The sequence below is a fragment of the Perca fluviatilis genome, chromosome 13 (assembly GCF_010015445.1).
Source record: "Perca fluviatilis chromosome 13, GENO_Pfluv_1.0, whole genome shotgun sequence".
NCBI classification, from domain to species: Eukaryota; Metazoa; Chordata; class Actinopteri; order Perciformes; family Percidae; genus Perca; species Perca fluviatilis.
The window spans coordinates 15,399,732-15,416,483 of record NC_053124.1 but is presented as its reverse complement, the minus strand read 5'-3'; the positions used below and the strand labels follow the sequence as shown (position 1 = coordinate 15,416,483).

General features: G+C 40.9%; 1 protein-coding gene across 2 annotated transcripts in view; it reads left to right on the top strand.

The window, feature by feature from the left end:
* The window catches only part of vps50 (VPS50 EARP/GARPII complex subunit), a 133,803-nt gene that overhangs the window by 17,631 nt on the left and 99,420 nt on the right, over positions 1-16,752 (top strand). For both annotated transcript variants that reach the window (XM_039820298.1, XM_039820297.1), the window contains exons 5-9: positions 1,945-1,998; positions 6,972-7,042; positions 7,521-7,638; positions 8,499-8,534; positions 9,026-9,108. In XM_039820298.1, coding sequence (XP_039676232.1) covers positions 1,945-1,998; positions 6,972-7,042; positions 7,521-7,638; positions 8,499-8,534; positions 9,026-9,108 — 362 coding nt within the window. The remainder of the gene's footprint in view (positions 1-1,944; positions 1,999-6,971; positions 7,043-7,520; positions 7,639-8,498; positions 8,535-9,025; positions 9,109-16,752) is intronic.

Genomic DNA, 16,752 nt, shown 5'->3' with positions numbered 1-16,752 from the left:
TTACTGTAACAACACTTACCATATTACGATATCCAAAATCTAAGACGATAACTAGTCTCATATCGCGATATCGATATAACAACAATGTATTGCCCAGCCCTACTTTCACTCCTTTAAAAAAGTTTTGTGTTATAGTCAGTGGTTTGCTAATAGGTGGCGTTATGGCCTAATTTTGTGGCAGCTCTGTGAATGGTACCATTAACTTGTCCAATTTCTTGCAGTCTTTTGAATAGTACTGAATATATTTACTGAATATATTTTCCCTTTTTTTATGTTAAAAAACACTGTGTGGAATCAACGGTTTCAACCCTCCTAACCCCAAATCCCGCCGACGTGTTTGAAAAGGCATGTTTTGTTTAAAAGATCGCCAAAGAAAAAACACTTACTCTCGAAAGAAGCTGAAAAAAAATTTCAACCATCCATGAATGCTTCTCAGAACGCGACGACATTATGTAAAAAGCTTCAAAGTTAAGCCAAAAAACTCAAACTTGCAGTCAACATGTCCATCTTCAAAAATTTGCAAAAAAACCCCCAAAACAACCATTTGCATGATCAAGAAGCTGCATACAAGATGCATACAATTCTACAGGTTTTCAGCTTCAAGAAGGCAGACATGTTTAACTGTGACGCGAAGCCATGTGATGAAAATTCATCCAATCCCCAACTGAGACTGCAAGCCTCAGCACCAAACCACAGCATAGCCTAGGGGTAAGAAGAAGTGGAAGAAGTATTTAGATCCTTTAAATTCAGTGAAAGTACTAATACCACTGTTACAGTAAAGGTCCTACATTGAAAATGTTACATAAGTAAAATTCTGTAAGTATAATCAGGAACATGTACTTAAAGTATTAAAAATAAAAGTACTCAATGCAAAACTAGTAACTAAAGCTGTCAGATGAATGTGGCGGAGTAAAAAGTACAATATTTCTTTTTGAAATGTAGTGGAGTAGAAGTAGAAAGTGGCATTAAAAGAAAAGACTCAAGTAAAGTATCTCAACATTTGTACTTAAGTACAGTACTTGAGTAAATGTACTTAGTTACATTTTTGTTGCTTGTTTTAAAGGGGCACTTTACCAAATAACACATCTAAAAAAAAAAAAAAAAAAAAAATATCTAAAATGTAACAAAATATGATGTAATCAGAGTTAATTCAGACTACAAATGTATAACAGAAATCCTGCGGTACAAAGTGGAGGCATGGAGATGTGGTGTAGAGTATCTAATGACACTATTAAGGTAGAATATCGGACTACAGACAGCTTACAATTCTTTCACTTTTAGAAAAGTGTTGAATGAGTGGCTTCAGTCGGAGTTAACCATAGCTCCCTCTCCAGTCTGTAAGACCTTGTTGTATTGTCTTTCAGTGTGGCTGAGGCTACAGTTCATTCAGTTTCCGTTGACCCTAAGTGTTCTTCAGCTTCTTACTTCTCCACTAAAAGCAGTGGGGCACAACACTCATAGCAGGGGGGTCGTACTGATCTTGTGACCGTGCTGAATACTGTGCTTGATGCCATAAGCAGGCAATGTGCTTTTTAGATAATCACAATTTCACCTTAGATGTGAGTCAAACTGGTAAAACGCACAAAGGAGAGAACATCGGAAAACACAATAGGAACGGAGAGAACAGAACTTCTCTGAAAGAAGCAAGAGTAATGCTATTGAGAAAGTCATTGAACGAAATGACTGAGTGAGAAAGGGAGATGCTCTTTTAAAAGGCTGGCTTAATTGCATTTTAGATACAGACCTCAGTGATTGTTATTCTAGCTCCATCCTTGATAGCAAGATTGCACTGTCCAAACTGTTTTTGTGGGGTGACATTTGGAAAGAACATCAAAATGTATTTTTACTCCTTTTTTTTTTTAATGTTCATTTCTCTCTCTCTCTCTCTCTCTCTCTCTCTCTCTCTCTCTCTCTCTCTCTCTCTCTCTCTCTCTCTCTCTGCAGGTTTCTAAAAAGGTCGCCGATCTCATTCTGGAGAAACAGCCTGCTTATGTCAAGGTAAGCTTCCAATGTCAATTCACAAACACATTAAACAACTGTTTCTGTCTTTTCTTGTCCCAGCCACTTATCTACAAAAAAAGTATTTCCAAAACATATCAATTATATTTGCCTTTTTTTTTTTAAATATATATTTCTTTAGGAATGGCATATTTTCTGAACGTGTTATAATTTTGCTATCAGGGCGTCAGTGGATGTGTTCCTCTATTAGCAACAAGATAAGGTAGAATATCTGTAACCATGGCAGTAGGGTATCTGACTTTATCCATTAATAAGGAAAGTGAGGCAATAACCTAATTTTTGTTCCCAACGTAGTCAGGTAATGAATTAAAATGAAGTCCATAAAATCCCTTCTTTGATCGTCTAGTGAAGTTGCAATGAACTGAAATGAGCCTGTGTGTGTGGGTGTGTGTGGGTGTGTGTGGGTGTGTGTGGGTGTGTGGGTGTGGATGTCTCTATACCAAGAATATATTCAGTCTATTTTTGGTCAGATCCAGACCACGTTTGAACCCACTGCCACATAGAAAGGAAGATAAATTACTCTATTACCTTTTTTTAAGGTTTAATGATTTTAGACATCAATGTTTGTTAGTAAAGAAACTCTATAGAGACGCTGGTGCAGTAGCAGAAGCCAGCATCATGTACATGTCTGTGTACATTGTGTGTGATTTGTGGCTGCAAAATAAAAGGAGATCAAATATTTGCCTAAATATGTATATTTGTGTGTGTGTTGGATTGATTGGAGGAGTTGATCTTTTGATTTATTTGATTTAGCAATCAAAGCATAGCATGGTCCCATCAGATATGTCACTATTGAAGTTTGGTAGAGTCTGTCAAATTTGTGTTAGTCAGTGAAGCTTTGATTCCAGCAAGTCACAGCAAATGACTGATCAATTTGGTATGTGGTGAAATTGCAGTAAAATTATCAGCATTGTTATGCCTCCTGAAGGTCAGTCTATGAATAGCAAATTGATCATTATTTCTGTGACCCTCACCATGACTCTACAGAGTCAAAATGACAGCAGGGCTTATTAGCAGACGTTGCCAAGGATTTCGGGGGCATTTCCATTGACCCATCTCAGCCCTTGTTCACTTGGTCTGCAATGCCCTGTGGAGTTCAGTTTCTACATCCACTGCATTAATGTCACAATGAGAAGGAAGACAGAGTTTCACTACATCATTTCCTAGCATTCAGAAAGACCAAAAGTAGCATTGACCAACTTGGTGCTTGTCCCTCGATTTACAGAATTGCCTGACAAATATACTTTACCCTGCATCATTGAGGTTTCTCTTACTGTTCTATAAAACGGGGAGTGTGACGATTTAAAATAGCTGCCCTCTCATTTCTGTAGGTAAATATTGAATGTTAGAATTGAGTGGTCAACTGCATGACCCCTAGATTGCTAGGAAAGAAAGATTGCTATCTGGAAGTCCAAGTTGTAATGAATTTGTAGCCCTGACTAGGTCACTCAACACCATTGGAAAGGGACTTTCAATTATTTTCCACTGGAAACACTTACTTGTTGCAGTTACTGCTGGTGCCTCGGGTTGTTTTCCCAGTTGCCTTCTTTAAAGGAGATTAGTAATTTAGTGGTCAAACCTGACAATTACATAGGGGTCTTAAGACTGTTTCATTGAAGAGACAAAAAATTGACAGGATACAGGGTTGTTAATATGTGTGGAGGTGTGCGGGTGTGGTCACACTGTGTGGGAATGTGGAGACATAAACATACTATAAACTCCAGCTATGAATCCCTGCACTTGTGTGTCCTAAATGCAATTGAACTTTATTTTCTATTCACCTAATGCAACAAAAAGCAAAGAGGGCAGGAACAGCAGCATCATTAGAATGTATAGGCAGGATGGGTAGCAGGAAGCCAGTGCATAGCCAATGTGCTGGAGGGTCGCAGAGAGGACCTCTTATGAATATATGAATAAAGAAGCATGGAAAAAAAATAAAAAATCTCCCATGTGGCTAAACATCTTCTCCTCTTTCACTTACCAGGCCAGCGGCTATGTTTGTGAACATTGTAGGAGTCGGGTTGTATAGTTTCATTGTGCTTGAATAGACTCCCCTTTACTGAATGTCTACAGTACATACAGATCTACAGTACTGTATACCTGCAGTTGAATGTTGTTAAATAGTTGAATTCAGCCTCTCTTTACTTAAATTAAATTGCACATATTGTTTTTTAAGGTCATCCCAGTCTTGCACACCAGCTCTTTAACCTCCTATCTACTAAAAGTGACTAAACAATTCTCGAAGTCCACCACTGTGCACAGTTACAGTTACACCGTTACACAAGCTGGGTTAGCTGACTGTCTCATAGGTTACTTTAGTTTACAGATGGGATAGAGGGCTCAGAGCAGGGGTATAACAGCAAATTGGAGGCCCAGTCTACATACTGAGCACTCCGCATGTTTAGCTCTGTTGATTCTGTTTGAAGCTGAATGTCTAAATTTCAATTTATATTTGTTACATGAAATCGTGTTTATTTAAGCTGTTCTGGTATTTTCCTGTGTGGATTTGTAAACCTAACTAAATCCACGAGTGTCTACATTACATCATGGTTTGAATGTTTGCACAACAGCTGTGCACAGTACAGTATTACCTGTGCGTTCATAAGGGATACAGGGACACAGGAAAGAAACGGCTCCTTCCTTGACCAGATTTGACCCCGAGTGCACATATTTTGTAACTACACGGACTATTATTGACTGTTTAACTGAATTAAATCAACTAGTACTATGCACCGATATACATGTAAATCATTGATTCATTTTACAACTCTTTACAACGACTTTTCATCACTTCATGATATTGGTGGACTATTTGGTGAATTTCATACTATTGCTAAGTCTAGACATAGTAGATTTTTACAGTTGTAGCGCTGTGGGTGCTGAAGACGTGGCTGCCCTGCTCCCAGTACTGTATATGAATCAGACTGCTGGATTCACTCTCTTAGTTATTCCTTGGCTGGACCGGGTGAGTCAGCCGAGTCCCAGCCAGTTCCCGCTGCTTAGAGTGCAAGGGCATTTTCTGAGGACACATTTTAATGTACGTTTGAGTGCACCAAGGCCACCATGGTACCTTTTACGTATTAATAAACTGTTCTAACCAGTACTTAGGAACTTATTCAAGAAAGGACACTGTGTTCTAGATAGGTGATGGCTTTATGGAAAGTTGCTCTTAGAAGTGTGGGTGGTATTTGATTTGCAAAAGCATCAATGTGAGTGCTATACCATTCCATACTTGCCTTCGCTTTCTTTACAACAGTTAGATTAAAATAGTGATAGCACTCTCATAAATGTACGCTTAATATGAAGCTAGGCGCCAGTGGCTGTTTTGCTTAGCTTAGCATGAAATAGGAAACAGTAAAACCGCTATCCTGGCTCTATCAGAAGGTTACAGGTGTACAAACTGTGAAAGCCAAATGTGAAAATCACAAGTTGTGGTTTTTATGGGGTTACTTTGGTTTTTGTCAGAATAAAACGAGATATAACGTGTAAATTAGTCAACTTTAGAGGTGCTGGTAGGCAGAGTTTGTTACCTCTGGACAGAGCCAGACTGGCTGTTTTGCTGTTTCCAGTCTTCATGCTAAACTAAGCTAAAAAGCTGCTGGCTGTATCTTAATATTTAGCATACAGATTAAAGAGTGGTATTGATCTTCTCATCTAACTCTTGGCAAGAAAGCGAATGAGTGTATTTCCCCAAAAACTATGCCTTCTAACAAATATAAAGTTAATGAAAGCACAATAACTGCATCTGTAATTTAAAGAAAATAAAGCTGCATACAGTTAATGCATATCTCTGCAAATAAAGTTTAAGCTTGCTTAAACATTTTCATGAAACCAATATTCAGAATTCGTATCGTGTCATGCTGACGTTGCCTGCCCTGAGCAGAACAGCACAAGAGTCACATGGTGCATGTCCCCTCAGAGAAAGCCCTGGTTATTGAATCAACCTTTGTTAAACAGTTCTGAGGACTTGTCAAGGTCTTCCTCAACACTCGAGATCATGAGGGCAGATTGGTTTGAATGGGAACATTGATCTTGTACCCACAGCTGACATGCCACTTTGATGCTGTTGTTGTTGTTTTTATTACCGTTGAAAATGAATTTCCCCAGACTATGTTCTGTTGGTAAAAGGTTGTTTTATATTTGACAGTATTATGAGGACATTTTAATGAATGCACACTGGACCTTTTTTGCAGAGGAGTGATGCAGCATTAAAAAAATAAGAAGCAAAAAAACAAGCATCTCCGACCTCAGGCATGACATCTGGCAGATCAAAAAAAATTAAAACCAAGAGAGAAAGAGAAAAGTCGAAAATATAACAGCCCTTGGTCCTAATTTTGGCTGTTTGTTCTCCGTAGAGGTCACTGAAGTGGCATAATAGCTGAACTCTTAGAGCAAAGTGCTTATTGATCCTTTTCTAAATGTTAAAGCTCTGAAGAAAGGAAGCTTCTCTGATTTTTTTTTTTTTTGCTGTGTTTTTGAAAGTTTTCCTCCTGAAGTACATTACACTCTGGCATTGGTGATGTATGCCTTACCATAATGACATCATCTGTACGCTCTATCTTGCTCACAGCAGGATGGATGAAGAGTGCTCCCATATATGTGTGTTGGTTTGTGAGCATTGCTGTGCATGTCTGCGCTGTACTTTGTGGGGGAAGTGATTTGCTGGGTAAATGGCATTATTACAGGCATATTTCACTGACCGCTCCGTAAATGAACCAGTCTAAGAATATCTTTGTGCCACTCAGATTTTACATGCCCTCAGCGTTATAGTACGCCTATGGGGCTGTTTCTTTGTACTAAATAGAAATTTTAGCATATTTAGTGCCAAATAGTATATCATTCTTTGGGATTTGAAACATTAACTTCGAAATGTTTCAGTGTTTATACATATCAGTATTCTGCTTTGTCCTATTTATTATCATTTTTATCACAAACTTCTTCCTTGTTCACAGGAACTGGAGCGAGTGACGGCGTTACAGACCAACCTGCAGCTGGCAGCGGTCATTTGCACTAATGCAAGGAGGTAATAGTGTTCTATTACCTACGATCTATTCAGTAAATTAAATAGCTGCTGAAATAGCCCATTAAAACTAGATCTGCATTCTAAGTGCTTTCCTCATAACTACAATAACATTCCTTCCCTTTATATATTCTCTGTGTGTTAATATGGTCACAAATGACAAATTATTCTGTCTTGTATGCCCTTGAAATAAAGTAGGAATCAAAAACATGCCACTATACATGCTACTCTGTACTATAGTGTGGGTGGGTGTTTAGTATCCCTAAACATTTTGCTGGTAATAGTAGTCAAGGTTGATTATGAGTATTTTTATAAATAAACAGTAGGATTACAGTTACAAACCATTCCAAGCTTACTACTGAGTTCCACTGGTGGATCCTTTTCCCTGGTGTACAGCTCACCACAATGTAAATGCCAAGCAAAGTAGTATTAATCTGTAATGATGCTAAATGCTCCCTGCACTGTGACGTTTCATGTAAAGGCAACTGAGCGTGGCAAAGGAGGGATTCACAGAAGCCAGTTTGGGTCTGTTAGCCAATCAGAAGAGACGACAACTGCTGACAGGCCTGCTTAAGTCACTCAGGACCATCAAGACGCTGGTAAAGTTTACTATCGATCTATCGTTCTATAGATCGTTTTATCTATATATTTTTTTTATCATTTATCTATTTACTGGCCTATCTTCAAAAAGTTCTCCCTTAGTCCCAAGTAGCTACCTGCTTTCTACTGGGTCCTTGTGATACACTGATTTGGTTTTCAAAACAAAATGAAGATCTTCCAGAATGAGGTAGCCTGGTTGACACCAGACCCTTCTCAGTTGTAACTGAGAGTGCGTCAGGGTTTTCCCAGGCTAAGAATGAGGGCCATGCCCTACACAGATTGCTCCAGCATCCAGTGGGATGCCTGTTTAATTAAATAAAAGCTGAATAAAACTCAGACAGTTGTCTACAAGTTACCCATTGGATTAATTGTGTAAAACCTGGCTACTTATTAATTGTATTTGTTGTACTGTTGTGGTTGATTTAATATATATTTCTGACTGTCAACATAATGGATTTAGACTGTAGTCCTGAGGGATGTTTTTGATTTCCCTGTCAGTGTTATTTTGAATCACCTTGGGAATTTGACCTACCAACTGCAAGACTCTCCCCTGAGCGGTTTTCTGTCTGAAATGCCGTCCCAAACGCACTGTGTGACACGTCATTGCTGTGAAACTCATTGATGTAGTGAACAACAATAATTTTAATAATTGCAACTGGTTCTCCGCACATGATTTAAATTAAGATTAAAGTTAATTAAACATACTGTCTTTTAATTAGTGGTGTTTGATCATTTGCTCTAACATGGTCACCGCAGTAAAGCATGTAATGAGTTTTGAACTAGTTAGCATTAATATTGTGGCCTGTTAGGGATTTTCTGCTGTTTTCATTTCTTCCTCTTGTCATTCTTTGCCTCACAGCAAAGAACAGATGTAAGACTCAGCGAGATGCTAGAGGTATTGGAACACAACCCCCCCACACACACACACACACACACACACCACACACACACACACACACACACACACACACACACACACACACACACACACACACACACACACACAACGCAACAGATATCTTTATAATTGACTTGACAGGTCAAACATCAGTAGGGATTCTGCATTGAAAGTCAAACCCACCCAAACACAAGACGCTCCTACAAATGCCTATCTATTGTGAAGGTCAGCTGTAGCACATTGAATAGATTTCACTACCACTGAGTGAAATCCTTGGGTATACACTGTCCTCTAAGTATCTGCTGTAACAATCCCTTTTAAGGAGATCAAACAAAACTGATGCACAGAAGAAGTCACACACATCACTGTCATAATCCAGAGTGATCCAGAGTTTACTCTTGATATGTATGGTATTTATAAATTGGTTTCAGACTACATACTGTACTGCTTTCGTACTTCAAATGACCTCACTTCTTGGTTTCTTTCAGGAGGAAGACTATCCAGGTGCAATCCAGCTCTGTCTGGAATGTCAAAAGGCTGCCAGCACCTTTAAACACTACAGCTGCATCAGGTACAGTATGAACAAATAGATATATTTAGTTGTATCCAAATGACAGCAGGCATGGACTTCATTTTCTGTGGTTGGATAGAACGTTTTCTGATATTCATATATTAGAAAATATAATCAGTTATCTCCTGTTGTGAAATCCTTTACTTCACAAATAGTTGTTAGGTTGGAAGGTTTCCAGTTACAAGATAGAGACAGGCAGGCTAGTCATGCCACACAGATGGTTAGACAGAAAAACTCATCAACCGAGAGACAGACCATCAAAAGCACATGAGACACACAAGAACATCTGAGGATCAACTGTGAAACAACACAATTAAGTTTTTAACCATAAAAGTGGCCAGACATGACAGTCATAATAAAACCCTCTTCTCTCTCTACTCCTATTTAGGTAAGAGAGGGAATTGAAAGTATAGAGTTTATTCACGTTGAATACAAGATGGTCAATCATCTCTGTCCGTTTGATTTTCTGTGCAATTTGTGGCATTAGGTGGGCACCACAGTTCTCCTTTTTATGTATTGATTAAGGATTGATCAAGGATGCATGTCATTGCTGGCTTCCTCCCTCTTCCAGCGACACCGCCCACAGGATATTTTGTGGAGAGGTGTGTGCTAATGAATGTCTTTAGCTGCTCCCAACACATGCCGATGGAACAGAAATACATGGTATTCCCGCTTGTCATTTTTGCTATTTTTTCATGCACTGCAGTGTGTGGTGGTCTATTTATGGAGTAAGCACTGGCGTCACAAAACCGTGAGCAAGCGCACAGTTCCTCTTGCAGATACAGACCTTTTTAAACCAAACTGAGCATCTGCACCTCTGCATTTAACCACTTCACCTGGCGGTGACAATGCTGTTCCAGTAACAGAATGACTGCTGGGAAATAATGATCAATATGGTAACATTATGCACAAGGGTATTGTTGTGCTGCGGAGAATTCCTCCCAATGTTCTTTTCTTTTTTACTTGCAGCTGCTGTTTATTTGTGTAGATATCACTTTAGTTGATATCATTAATTTACGGTTCATTGCGTTCCATGTTCGTGGTAATGCTCCCTGAATGAGCTGGGAATGGTGGTGTGCAGAGTCATTCACAATTTTCCACCAATGATGCCACCCGTTGCAACCAGTGTGTCAATGAGGGAATGTGATTGTGATGATCAGAAAAAGAAGCACTTCCATTTTTCTTTATAACCTTCAGTATCACTGTATTTACACACGGTCCAGTGTGTATTCAAATGTGTCTGTGGCAGCTGGATAGAAATTAGATTACCCTCTTCACCTTTGCTTTCCTTTACAATATGCTAATTCTGCCTCCTGAATGCAGTAGTTATCAACACTAGTGCATTGATCAAACATCTGTCACACTTTTCATTAGCATGAACATTGTACTGTACTTGGGCTCTCTGCCCAAAACTGCTAGAACCTTGACTGCAGCATCGCCCTCCCCTAAGCAGCTAGTTGCCGGTCTGCTGCACTTTTATTTTACCTTGTAGCTATGCTTTTCCATGCACTGCTGAATGCCTTACATGTGCGGTTCGTTTCATGCCTGCCCTTCTTTTGTCCCTGTCCCCTACCCTGTAAAAGTCAAAATTGTTTCCCCAAGAAGGCACTTACACAGTCTCATGCTCCGTCTCAGTCCATTTTCATCAGGCTGTCCACATGGGCAGCTGTTGGGCAGCTTAAGACCCGCACATGTCAGCACAGTGTTCACAAACTGTGAACTTTGCTGTGGCCTTAGAAAAAGAAAGTAATCTAGCCTATTGTTGTACGATATGACAGTATTACATTAAGATGCATGCATACGTGTCAATTGGGTTTGTATGTTTGTTTTTTTATTGACCATGTGCAATTCTTTCTCTTTACATGGTTACGATAAGCTTGGAAGATTTCCCAGGAAAACATAAAATCCATAACATAAATGTTTCTTTTGTTACAAACCTAGTGTTGGAAATGATAATCTCAATTCTGCGCTACAAAATTGTGATTTAAGGACAAGGATTTAATACAGAATTGAACAGCTCTTCACTTTTTTAGTATTTTGTTGCTACAAAAATCATTCGAGACCAAATTTTACTCTGGCTTCGAACATGCTAGTTATTTTATACCAGGTGTCATACAAATTGTCTAAAAGTTATTCTAGCTGAAGCTCCTTCAGATCTCCACTTCAGCTAATCACCATCTTAGTATTGAGGGTGTTCTAATCTAATCGGTCCAGGCGGTTCAGCTGCACGTTCAAGAGGAGCAAAGTGTAGGAAGAAGGGCAGAGGCCTGCTACGTTAATATCTGTGTCTCCGACACAAACAATTTTGTGCAGGCTGCCCAACATGACACTGCAAACACTGAAGCAGTTCACGGATTTATTCAGAGCCACGCCTTCCTTCTCTTTGTGGTTAAAGTATATTTTCTTTTAAGAATGCATGCATTGTGTGCGAGTGGGAGATTTTTAAGAAGAGGTCCATGTGAATCGGCTGTAGTAGAGTATCATTTGAATTTGTGTTTACTTGTAGCGCTTTAGAGGTCATCATAAATTCCTTCCAACACTAGCAACAGCAGAATCAAAAGATGTATTCAAAGTCATGTCAGTTACTTTGGTCAATGCCATGTTGTTTGGGGTTTTTCCCCACACTCTGATAGGTTTGTTTTCAGACATACAAATTCAGCTGAGCCACAGTGCATTAGTCTGTGTTTTTATGTGTCACAAACATCACTTCTTCAGTTACGCTCGGAAGAAGGAAGATTCTTAACATTTCTATTTTTAGTTAGTATAGTTTTTTGCATCCACACCTTTTCCCAATGAGCACAGATTAAGTTGGACAACAGTTATTTCTCCAGCAAACCTGTTTTAGTTGTTATCTGCTTCCCAAATGTTTATATTTAATTGGATGTTCATATGCAGTAAACAACTGGACTGAATAGTCAGTATAACAGGCAGACTAAGCACAGCTTATTCTATTATTGGGCATATATTTAATAAACAGTGTCATACTCTGAATAAACTGTAAAAGGTGGTAAGATATTGCTGCGTATCTACTGTAAGAAATTTGTGTAAATATTTACATATGCTGTATATCTCGATGGAGTTGGGACAAGCAGACATCAGACTCCTATTGTCATGTGAAACCCACTCTTATTTACTGGCCTGTATCTGAGTTTTAGACAGACTCCAGTCTAGAAAACAAACTAGACAAATAAACAAAAGTGATGCTGTATGACATGATATATAGATGTGAAATTGTCCCTAATGAGTCAGCTTCGGGTCTTCAACTTTTTTTTTTTTTTGTGAATTGGCCCATTAAACTTTGGAGCCCATAAGTCAGAAATGTACCCACAACCCCACTAGACATGCCCGTGCTAAATATCTAAATATTACATCAAATCTTGCACTTGAAGAAAACAATCAGTGCACAATATCTTGGTCTGGTGTGATCAAGTTTTCCTAATGCTCTTTCTATAACTTCCTTCTGGAATTTATTTCTTAACTTCCCCCTAACCTCCTTTGCTTTTTTACTTACTACATAATTATGGTTGATGTTGTCCCTTCAAGCTATGTTTCACTCTTTGAAGCCCTCCCCCTACCACGTTTTGGTTGCCTCTTGGCCAGCCTTGTAACAGTGGCTAACATGACTACAGCAAAAACAGCATTTTCACAAAATCTGAGCATCCTGCAGGACCCTTGAAGCGCAGAAGTCCACACGTTACCAATTTAGCAAGTCAGCAGTCACTGTGGAGGGGCTTGCCTCAAGGCCCTGTGGACACCTATTGCCAGTGATAATTGAAAACGGGCTTTTAAAAAAAGAAGAAAAAAAATCCACATAACTCTATTTCAATCCTTATGTTCCCTGCAGGGAACAGATTGTTAATTAGGTTTATCTCCTCATCTGTTATTTATGCATTCTGTCTGATCATGGAAGGCTGCCAGTATGTGGGGAGGAGCTGTGTCTGCACACACATGAATGCTCACTGGACAGTGTAATTTGGCCGTATAATCATGGGATGGACACATTAACAGGAGGACTGGATAATATGGTCACCTGTGTAATTGACTTTGAGTTGACCTCTTGTGTTGTTCTTCAAAAGCCCAGAGAGTTCTTAAAGAAGATCAAAGTGCACCAAGCATTCAAGGATCCATGTGTGTGACATTTGAGTGGTTTGGTTTCCCAGTCCCATTTTAGACTTTGCTAATGTGGTTATATGTCACTTTAGCTTAGTGATTATGATTGGTAACAGGAGTTTGGATTATGTGAAGACCAGTTGTTAATTACTGTTCATGTGTTGTGGTAGGTGTAAAAGGAATAGTTTGACATTTTGGGAATTACGCCTCTTTGTTTTCTTTGTAAGAGTGAGATTAGAAGATTGAATCCACTCGATATTGAGCTAGCTAATGCTTAGCTTAGCAAAAAAGACTGCGGATGCAATGGGAAACCTCTAGCCTGGCTCTGTCCAAAGGTAACAAAATCTGCCTGCCAGCACTTATAAAGAGCACTAATTGATATGGTATATCTTGTTTGTTTAATCCACATAGAAACAGAAGTGTAAAACAATATGTTATGTTCTGTAACTATTTCTTGGAAAGTGAGGAAGTCATTGGCTTGGCTTTTGTTTGGATTTAACAAACAATAAATATAATGTGTTAAATATTGAGCTTAGACGTGCTGATAGCTGTAGTTTTGAACTTTAGACAGAGCCAGACAAGCGGATTTCCCCTGTTTCAAGTCTTTATGCTAAGCTAAGCTAATCGCCTGCTGGCTCTAGCTTTGTATTGACTGTACAGACATGAGGGGGGTTTCAGTCTTCTCATCTAACTCAATGTGTGTATTTTAGTTCCCTGTTGCTGCCCAGTTCTTAATGTTTGTCAACCACTGTTGGCTTTCTGCCATGCTGTGATGGTGACTGGAAATTACAGTGGTCCATCTTACTCTGAGGTGTTCCCCTGAGCACTGGTCTATTGGATTCTTTTTCTCTCTCTCATATGCTCTTCCAATACGGTTCAGTTTGGTTTACCTCCTGTTACTCTACCACACTGCAACGTGGGCGTACAAAAGAGAGTTTTTTGATGAACAGGGCATTTATCCTGTTGGTCTCTGCTCCTCTGGTGTATCTCCTTAGTGTGGCTGCCAGAGCTGAAAGCCTTTGTTCAGCACTCTCCTGGGCCTTGCATATGGACATTCAGAGGCAGTTCTTTAGTAGCCAGGACCTGACATTGACCCGTTCACCCCTCTGTAGTGGAGCCATCTTACTTACTTTTGTGTGTTTTCCTTATATTGGCTTCAAATTGTGGTTTCCACTGAGGATACTGGCTATGACTTGCCTTGCTGAGCTTGTAGCTGAGAATGCCTGGTGTTATCATTGCTGCGGCGCATACCAATTTATTGGATCCATGGCAGTTTTGTTCAAAGTCCGATAGTAAGTAGCCTCTTCTAAACTATCACTCTAATGTCAGCATTTTGGTGTCTAGCTCATCTGTCCATTTCTCCACATTGTGCTTACTGGACAATTGTTTGAGTCTTCATCAGTTTCCAGTTGTGGTGACAGCTTTCTCCTGACTTTGTTTGAACATTTAACTATCAGTTTGTGTAGATTCCTGTATATCACTCATCTATAATATTTCTCTCACACACAGGCAGATAAAAAAGGCTTGCAGTGCAGCTAGTTTTGAAATGGCATGCTCATTTTGTTACCTGCTTTGCAAACAACATGTGGGACTCAATCTGCAGGCTCTTCTCAGTTTCTCTGCTCCCTCCTCCTCACTCGATACCCAACTTATGCTTAATTAGCAATTTGTTAAGGACACGGTTTCCTTAGGGAGCCTGTGGTCTCAAAAAGCAAAACATAAGTGCGGGCTGACCTGAAAAAGACCCCAAGCAAAGCGGGGACAGAGGCAGAGAAACGGTGGAACGGAGGATGATTATGAAGGGGCGCAGTGCAGGGGGAGTCAGAAGGGAATTGAATTGGTGTCTTAGGATGGGCAAAATAGTTTTTCACTATGGGAATCGCCTCTGCGTGACCAACTATGGAAGCTCCAATGACACCACGTCTGTCCGTGACAGACAGGTTGAACTGTGCTAGGGCCACGCCCCCCATATAATCACAGTCGACCAGCTCCTTACAAATCATTCTCGCTTTTTTCCCATGAAGAAACTATACTAAGCTCCCTCAGCGCTTCTAGGCTAGCTTGGTTGGTTATCTGCTAAACAGTTCACAGACGGACCGTTAAAGACTACATCGCCAAACGCAGTTCCCGACCCAGTCTGGATTTGCTGAGTAAGTGCTTCGCAAGTTTTTACCTTGTGGTTATGCAGTTTGAAAGCAGTGTCCGTGTCAAGGCGAACTGCTCTTCTGTCGGCTAGTCTGTATTTGTTTATCGGTTGCTTAGCTGTGTAACTCTTTTACCGTCTGGCTAACGCGTTACAGCGAGCCTCCCTGGGTTTGGTTAGCATTCGTTTGTTAGCTGGACAGAGTACCTTGAGTGAGCTAACGTGTTGCAATGGGCTAACTCTTGAGGTACACGGTTAATATTAGCTCAGGCTAAACCTTGTGTGCTAATCTTGCCGACAGATTAATGTGCCACGACACGCCTGCTAAGGTTGTATATTTACGTAGTTTTTCTTCCTTTCCAGTCCCCATGTCCTCTGCAACGGCCCCCGCCAAAGGGTCGGAACCAAAGGCTAGTGAGGCTGTATCCCGCCTGTGCCCTGCGTCATGTGGGGCATCCATCTTGGACAGGGACCCTCACCCGATGTGCAAAGCCTGAATGGGCACTAAACACGCTCAGGCAGCGCTGGCTGACTCTCAGTCGTGCACCCACTGTGTATCAATGCCAGAAAAGCTACTGGAAAGGCGACTGAGGGTGGCGGTGGCCAACAGTCATGACCCATGTCTGTCGGGAACCACCCTAAAAGCCACAAACGGTACCCATCAGCCGCAAGCTACACCTAGCTGGGTGGACTTGATGGACGAGGAGACCCCGGACATGCCTCCGCTTTTTGAGGACCTCCTCGTAGTGGAACCGGGCTGTGAGGACACAGAGGGCGATGCCATCTCTGCTCTCCTTAACATGGATGGAATGGAGGATGTGGAGGAGGACTCCACGTTCCCCGTTCAACAGTCAAGGCCTCCTAGTGCATCCAATGCTGCTCCCCCAGCGGACAGCAACTTGTACGAGGTCTGTAAACGGGCGGCTGCCAAATTGGGGATACAATGGCCGGCAGCCCAGGACCCCGAGGGGGCAGAGAGAGACCTGTACGACGGCAAGAGTCTCCCACCAGCCCAGCCGCCCGCGAAACAGCTTCTGCCGGCAGTGCCTGCCTGTATGAAGGAAATGAGCCGGTACTGGTCCAGCTTGTTTAAGAGTAAGCTCCCAACCAAGGGTTACTCTAAGCTTGAGATCCAAGGGAGCACTGGGGCTGGCCGAACCCCCAGTGGTGGAGCCTTCAGTGGTTCATCACTTCCACCCAAACCGGCGCTCTCTCTCAGCCTCCCACAGCATTTCTCTCCCTAAGAAAATGGAGCGCCTCACCGCCTCCATTTTTTTAGAGGATGTACAGATATGCAGCACAGTCGGTGTGCTCTCTAAATGTGATGGCACTGCTGGCTGCATACCAGGCTTAAATTCTCGAGGAGATGGGCCGTCAGCTGGACTCGGGCA